The 8231-nt window shown below is 49.5% G+C and overlaps 1 protein-coding gene across 6 annotated transcripts in view; it reads left to right on the forward strand.

Annotated features, from left to right (window-relative positions):
- Window positions 1–8231, forward strand: part of Pax8 (paired box 8) — a 61913-nt gene that overhangs the window by 28425 nt on the left and 25257 nt on the right. For 3 of the 6 annotated variants that reach the window (XM_023717329.1, XM_023717333.1, XM_023717331.1), the window contains exons 3-4: window positions 5016–5181; window positions 6993–7193. In XM_023717329.1, the coding sequence (XP_023573097.1) occupies window positions 5016–5181; window positions 6993–7193 (367 nt within the window). The remainder of the gene's footprint in view (window positions 1–5015; window positions 5182–6992; window positions 7194–8231) is intronic. The other 3 variants (XM_023717330.1, XM_023717334.1, XM_023717332.1) reach the window with 1 other exon arrangement.

Genomic DNA, 8231 nt, shown 5'->3' on the forward strand with positions numbered 1-8231 from the left:
GCAAGTGGTTGGGACTTTGCTCAACCCCTGGGAAGGATGAGATTTGGGAAGGTGCCCTGAGGGAGACAGTTGATTTTTATCGGTAGCATGGCATGTCTTTTCTAATATGACATATAGGGTGCCCACTGGACGGCCTTTGTCTGTGGTCACTGTGCTGCTTGCTCTCTGCTTCCCAATAAAATGTGCTCTTTCACAAACAAACAAAAAAAAAAAAAAAGGAACACATTAAAGTTATAAGGAACAGGAGATGGCGTGATCATAGAAACCTCTCGAAGACAGAGAACACGGCACCCTCCACTCCCACCACCCAGACATCACTCATGCTAAGCCTGAGACAGAAGAGAGAGATGACTGGTGAACAGGAAAAGAAGAACCAGGAGCAAAGGGAGCAGTGAGCGTTACTGCTTCTGGGGGCATCTGGCTAAAAACAGTAGGAAGAAAGAGTTTGATGGGCAAGGAAAGAATTCTTTTTTTCCAAGTAAGGGCTAAGGATGTAGCATTGAGGAGCTTACTTGCATTTGTACATGAAAAGGACCTAGCAGAAAATGAGAAACAAATAACATAAAAAAATAATTTATGCAGCATGTTTCCAGAAGAGGTAGGAGGATGAGAAATCAATGAGAAGAATTAGACACATAAGCAGCAGCTTCCCGTCACTGTGGGAAAAGTATCCCCCTACTTTAAAAAGCTTGCTATCAGTGCTTGCAGTGTAAGTTTCAGCGAGTGGGTCTCCCTTTTCCTTACCATGCCTACTCCTCAAGCCTTCTAAGGGGTGAAAAACTTATCCAAGGAAGAGCTTGAACCTACCACATAGCAGTTTTCCAAAGGATACTCTTCTGCACACCAAGCTTCACCTAGTGCTTTGCAGAGCTTCAGATCCCCTCTTTGAGAAAAGAGGGAGGTAGAGATTGAACTCAAAGCCTTTGCACTGAGCTACATCATCAGCCCCAGGTTCATTTAGTTTTTATTTTGAGACAAGGCCCTGCTGGATCACAAAGTTGCCCGTGCAAGGCATCCTTTCATCCTCCTGCTTCATCCTCCTAGAGTACTGGGATCACAGATTGCACCGCCTTCCCTACAGGACAAGTTTTCTGTGACCTGGGAAAGCTTGCCTGAGTACCTTGCACCCAGGAGCCTGCTTGCGTCCAGCCAAGTGGTCTTGTTTTCTTCCTACACATCCACTCTTCCCGCCCACCACACTCCAGACCTGCGGAGGACCTCTGCTTGTGAAGCTCCAAACCTCTTCCTGGCTCACACCTTCCACCATCCCGCCCTTCACGCAGCCAGGGGGCTCCTACTCATTGCTGGCTTCCGACCTCAAGACCCACCAGCCCGCAGAGCAGTACAGAAAGGGGCTCAGCACAGTGCTTGCCAGGCCCTCCCCAGGCCAGGAAGGAAGGCTGCACCCACCTCTGGGTTCGGTGGTGACTCACTGAGAAGGGTGAACTCCCCCACACCGGACACAGGGAAGACTAAAGTCCTTCCATTACAGGGACTTACTTCAAAGCCTCCAACCAAAGACAACCAGCAGCTCTTTCCAAACTCCCCATCCTGCCTGTCTCTCAGCCACACTCAATGTCTTTCAAATTTTTCAAAGCACCAAGACCTTTCTTAAGCATGGAGTTTTTCCTCTACTTCCTGTGGAAACATTTTCGCTTGGTTTCCTCCAAGTCATTCCTCCCTGCAGTTTCCCTCGGAGGACTTCTGCCCCCTCCAAGCACCTAGACTGACCTCTTTCAAGGGACTTTATGTGGTAATTCCCTATTTACCTAATCGCATCCCCTAAAAGGGCTTAAGTTCCTTGAAGCCTAGTATGCTTGTCTTGCGCAAGGTTGTGTTTCCAGCTCTTTGTGCTTGAGTCATCTTGGGTGCTTGGTTAATATGTATTGAGTTGAAAAGAAGTGAAAACCAAATTACAAAAATAATATCCTTACAGGAAGCTGGAAGGAGGAAGGGACTATGTACTAACCAGTGGCTCTGAATGTGTGGTCACAGACTAGCAGAATTTTGATCATCTGGAAATTTCTTAGAAACACAGATTCTTGGTTACATCCAAGAACTACTGATCCAGAAACTCAAAGCATTAAGTTCAGTGATTCCAAGCACATCAAATCTCCCAAGTGTTTCCCACACATGTCCTGGTTTAAGAACAACCACTGTAGTCCTACACCTGAACGCAAGTCATACCATGCAAGCACACGAAGGTTAAAAAATCAGGAAAACTTTACATTCATTTCAAGATTTTCAGCTAACCACACACTTTCCCATCTTCACTCATGTCTTCTTACACCAAACGCTACAGGTCAGCAGCAGGTGTATTCAGAAATTTGTTAAGCTCCATTCAGTAGCTATAAATTCTAAGTGTGAAAATAAAAGCAAAACAAAACAAATAGGGGGCCAGAGAAATAGTTCAGTAGAATATGCACTTGCCTTGCGAGTGCAAGGTCCTGAGTTCAATCCCCGGTACGGCCAAAAAAATAAATGAAATAACACAAAACAAATAAAACTATTTTCTCAAAAGATAAGATTAACACAAGTAGAGACAAAGGAGAAACCTATAAAATAAAGCTCTGGAGAAGTCACAGTTCAGGGACCAAGGATGGAACTACAGAGATGGTGGAGATGTGGATACAACCTTCACAAGGGAAGGAAGTCCCTCCCCGTGGGACGTAGTACCAAAGGCCACCAAGGGGTCCTTCTTCATAAGTTAAGACAGCAGTATGAACATTTTGCATTTGAGAACCATGGTAACAGGAATTTTTTTTAAGGAAAAAAATAATGCCACCCGGAAATGGCAGGGTTTTGGTTTTTTTTTGAAATAGCACTTTTAAAAACTGTGCTTTTGCTAAAGTGAAGAGTCCCCAACTACAGGAACCCTTGCTTTCAGAGACAGATCATCTTACAAACACCTAAGCTTGGTGGACACAGCAGCAAAATTTCTGGAAAATGGGGACAAAACTGGACCCCAAAGGTCTTGCTGTCACAGAAGCTGCCTGGCACCCCCTGGTGTTCAGAATGCAGAGGAAAAGCAACTGATGGTGAAGGGTGCATGCCACAGGTGGCAGCATGGCCGGGGAAGGGAGATGGCAGACGGAGCTTAGGAGTGGACGGGGTCACAGAGCTTCCTCCTGGGGTATGCAGAAAGACCCTCATCACAGGCTCTGGTGGAACAGCATTCAGTGGGACCTAGAATGTGAAGCTGTACCCAAGCTCACCCAGTGGCCACCCCCAGGACGGTGGATCCTCGTGTTCCTCAGGCTGAGTGCTTGGCCAGCAGGTTTTTCTTCCTGCCTTACTGCCCAGGGCAGAGCCTTATGGCCCTTTTTTGTTTTTAAGGGAAATGGACTGTTCTGCAGAAGACAGCCTGGGCCCCTGAGGAAACGTTTCGAGGCAGATCTGAATGTGCTAAATCAGTGGGTGGTAATGGGCACTGTGTGCCCAGCAAAGGCGCTTCCCACGCTCAGCCATAAATACTCTTAATTGGCTCACATGGAAAACCTGTGTGCTGCTTCCTTCCCTCCTGCTGCTCCCTCTGACTTCCACCCCACCCGACCAGGGTTCTGATCGCCTCGTGGCTGGATCCCCAAATGAGAACCCTGGTGTGAAAAGGTACCTCTCATACCTAAGCCATGGCACCTTCAGCACAAGTGTGCAGAGCCATCCCCACACTTCCGAGGCCAGTTCCGGCCACAAAACAAGGGCTTACATAGGGAGCAGACTGAGCCGAGCCTATAGCATTGGTGGGGGCCCAGCTCCTGCTCATGTGATTCATTCAAATCATGCAAATCAAGTCACCCAAAGTCTCCGCATGTCATCTCTTTATTGGTAAAGCAGAGATTTGGTCCTCAAATTAGCCTGATGTAGCTCTAGTGATTGCACAGGGCTGAACCTGCTAATCTGACAGATACCTTCCTGTACCTGGAAGCCAGCATGCATGCTGTTCCCCCTGCCTAGAAGTTTCTCTCCTGCTGTCTTTCACTCGGCTAGCACCTCTTCTCCTTCAGTTTCAATTTACACATTTCCAGGAACTCTTCTATGGTCCCCGGCCAGGGCCAGATCCCCTCTGCAGATTCTCAGAACCCTCTACACATCCGAGAAGAGGTCATTGACTGTTGGGCTGGGCATCTACCATCATAAACCCTAGGAGACCAGAACAGGTATTCAGCCTGCCTTATTCACCTCCGAGTCTGTCCAACCTGCTCCAGTGCCTGTCATACACTAGGCAGTGCATAGATAAAAGTTTGATGAGATAAAACGAACACAGACTGGGGCCAGAGGGCCGAGGCCAGGGCAGAAACACAGCTAAAATGGCTTATCTCAAGGCTTGTCTGTGTGCTGTACAGCTTTCCTAGAGCATGTGGTAGCAGTCCTCAAACCTCCTGGCATGCACCCTGGGGAGGTCCCTGCTCTTTGTCTGCAGTGCTCTGATTGTTAGAGAAGGACACAACCTTGGAGTCTCTCAGGTGGCACACCCCAGACACGTTCTGTTCTACTCTGACCCAGCTTAGCCAGAGAAGCTCTGTTTCTATTCTTCTGTGTTTCTGGTTATGTTTTTAAGATCTGTTCTGTGATCTCAGAGAAGAAGGAGAGATGAGGAACCTCTGATTTTATCCTGCACCCTCAATTGACAAAAAAGGACAGGAATCCCAGGATACAGAAGGGATCTCTTCCCCAGGGCCACCTGACTCAGTATCAGTGTAGAAGGACCCTGAGTCCTCCTGCTCTTGACATGCTTTTTCACAGGGAGGAAGAAAATGGGAACTGATATTTGGAGGGAAGGGCTGAAGATTTGGCTCAGACTCAGTCTCCCCAACCATGATGGGCCCCTTTGCAGCTTGTACGGTGGGAGGATATAATTCTCCACCCATCCATGCCCCACTCCCAGACAAGTGAGGTGCAACTGATCGAGAGCTTGTGGTCACTGTCACACACACAACACCCACACTCCTGGCTACTTCTCACCCAACCTCCCTGCCTGACCCTGACAGCTGTCTCTGGGAATATTGTCATTCTAGGCCATGGAGGGCTGAACCAGCTGGGAGGGGCCTTTGTGAATGGCAGACCCTTACCGGAAGTGGTCCGCCAACGCATCGTAGACCTAGCCCACCAGGGTGTCAGGCCCTGCGACATCTCTCGCCAGCTCCGTGTCAGTCATGGCTGTGTGAGCAAGATCCTTGGCAGGTAAGCACGAAATTCACCACACACCAACTGCCCCACGGGGCTTGCCTTGATGTGGGGAGTGGGTGTCTCCTTTATGGTCATGGCCAGAGATTTGACCCTAAGATCTGAACAGGAGAGGGGGAGGGGCTCCACCCCACACTGCTCCCCTGCTGTTCAGCTATTCCTCCTTCCTCTGCTGTCTGCTTTTTCTTCTTCTGTGTCTTCTCTCTCTTCACTTGCAATCCATATGGATCCTGCCAAGTGCTCCTGATGCAGGAAAATCCTCTCTCCCCTCAAGCCCAGGAAAATGAAGCTACTGCTGAAGGGACAGTCAGAGGTGGCTCGGGAGTCTCAGGGTTTCAGAAGGAATGTCTGTGTTTGTGCATTGCCCACAGTTCTTGCAACAGAAGTGCTGGGGTCATTTGGTGAAACTCAGATTCCCAGGCCCAACTAGCCCCTCCCAGTCAGCCTCTCAGGGCCCAGGGCCTGGGCACTGTGATTCTTATGAAGTGGTCATGCAACACGTATGACAGCCACCAATCTACAAGACCCAGTACAGTGCTTACAGCCCTGGCCATATCCAGGGAACCTTAACTTAAACAATAACAGAAATTAGGATCCAGGCTCCAGCCCAGAATACTTCAGGGCAATGGGCTCAAGTTTAAGTGTAGTGCTAGTCAGATGTCCTCCAAACGACTCCAGTTCTCTTCATCTAGGGCTAAAAATGTCTGACCCAAAGATCAGGCAGGGCCACATGGTCTCAGCTCCCTCGTAGTCCAGCCTGAACCATTAGAAGTGACTGTGCACCAGGGCACTTGGGGCTTTGACTCAGCTCCAGGCACCTGCTTGCCTCTTCCAACCCATCTGTGGACACAAGGGGCTGCGCATGAACCTTGGCAAGGCCTGGATTTTTGCCTGATATAGTCAAGGAAAAATGGGATCTTTTGCTGAGGTCAAGAACAAGGGATTCCCAAGATGGGCCGGGAGCTCCCAGAGAGGAGATGAGCTTCCGATGCCAGGAATAAGCAAATGGAGTTTTAAAGAGTGTAATGTGGCAGAAGAGAACTAAAGGCTTCTACAACCAGAAAGGGAGGTGCAGGTATTGTGACCCAGGTCACAGGTCTGTCAAAGCAGCTAGTTGTGGGGAGGAGAGGGAGAGAAGAAGAGAGGGGGCCCTGGAAGAGGAGACTCAGTATAAAGGGCTGGACCTGGCCAGGGATCTAGAAGCTAGAACTCCAGAGTCCCGGGGGAAGAACTTCAACTTGAACTACGTAACCTGGAGATACCAGTGAGTGGGAGTAAAGGATGAGGCTCAGCCAGGACAGCACCAGGAGCAAAGGTGAACCAGCAAGACAAGGCTCAGTGACCCCAGCTAGCTTCTCAGGGAGGGGTGAACCCAGGACAGCCATGAGAACCTTAGTCGTCGTGCTTTAGCCAAGAGAAACTGGATAGAGGAAGCCACTACTGTAAGCCTGCAAGTCCCACCCACCCAACCCAGGATGTCCTTCTGTGCTTCTCTGACAAAAAGGGTGTCTTGTGTCTCACCTGATGATCCTGTAAATGCAGACACAGATGACATGCCAGAGGGATGGGAAGGACAGAAGCCAGGGGAGGGCTTTCGCCGAGGGCGCTGGCTTGGCAGTGGTGAAAACCTACCCAAGCAAGGGAAACAGGCAGTTCTGGGAATGTGGAGCGTTTAAGGCCAGCCTCAGGGCCATCTCACTCTCATACCCCTTTCCCAGAAGCCTCAGAGGGTGGAAATGCTCTGGCTAAGTCCCTGCCCAAAGGCCCCACCTGCTTACTGGGTAATTCTCTGGGATTCTCTATTGGAGTAGGTACTACGAAACTGGCAGCATCCGGCCTGGAGTGATTGGGGGCTCCAAGCCCAAGGTGGCCACCCCCAAGGTGGTAGAGAAGATCGGGGACTATAAGCGGCAGAACCCTACCATGTTCGCCTGGGAGATCAGAGACCGGCTCCTGGCTGAGGGTGTCTGCGACAATGACACAGTGCCCAGTGTCAGCTCCATTAACAGGTAAGGGGCCAAAGCCCCCAGGTTTTAAGGAGAATCTTGAAAAAGACCTAAAGAAGGGCCCAGCTTGGGTGCAGCAGGTGCCAGAAGGGCCTTAAGCTACAGTCAGGCAGGTGTGTACACACACACACACACACACACACACACACACACACACACACACACACACACAGAGGCCCACAGGCATCACCTCTCCCTGCCCCACACCACGGTGTGCTAGCTACAGCTTCCTTCCTCAAACACCACATCCCCCCTCACTTCACAAAAGAATCCTCTTGAATTGATCTTGTTTTGATCCCTCAACTGGTCCTCACTCAAGCGATTCAACATTTGTTCAGTCCTTCAGTTATTCACACACTACCTCAATCAATCATTTGCTCATTAATTAATTCATTCACTCATTCATTCATTCATACAGAATTCACTGATTCATTATGTGCTAGGCCCTGGAGACACACAGTCCCTGTCCTTACAGTCTAATGGGAACACAGACATGAATCAAGTACATGTACAAACACCTCCAGGTCCCACTAAGGAGAGGAACAGGAAGGCATGTGAGCTAGCAAAGGGTGACTTGGGTTAGAGAGGTTAGGAAAGGCTTCCCCTAAGAAGAGACAGTGAGGAAGAGTCAACAAGGTTGAGAGGGTAGCAAAAAGTGCACTGAGATAGCATCTGCTAAGAGGTTCTTTTACAAGAAGCTGAAAAACAGACAGTAGGCAGAAAGGCAGTTTGATGTACTCCAGGGTAGGAGATGTCCACAGAGCCTGCCCTTTAAGAGTTTGTGGCCATGTTATATATTCTTTTCTTTTTAATTTTAAAGACAGTAATGGTTGGGTATAGTGACACAGGGCATGATGGTATACACCTATAGTCCTAGGACTTGGGAGGCTGAGGTAGGAGGATAGTTGTGAGTTCAAGATCAGCCTGAGGGGGGCTGGAGAGATGGCTCAGTGGTCTAAAGCACCTACTTGAATCAAGCTTGGCGAAGCACAGGGACCATGGTTCGATCCCCAGCACCACATGCCAGCCAGCCCCGCCCCC

Source organism: Octodon degus, unplaced genomic scaffold (assembly GCF_000260255.1).
Source record: "Octodon degus isolate 3935 unplaced genomic scaffold, OctDeg1.0 scaffold00052, whole genome shotgun sequence".
Lineage (NCBI taxonomy): Eukaryota > Metazoa > Chordata > Mammalia > Rodentia > Octodontidae > Octodon > Octodon degus.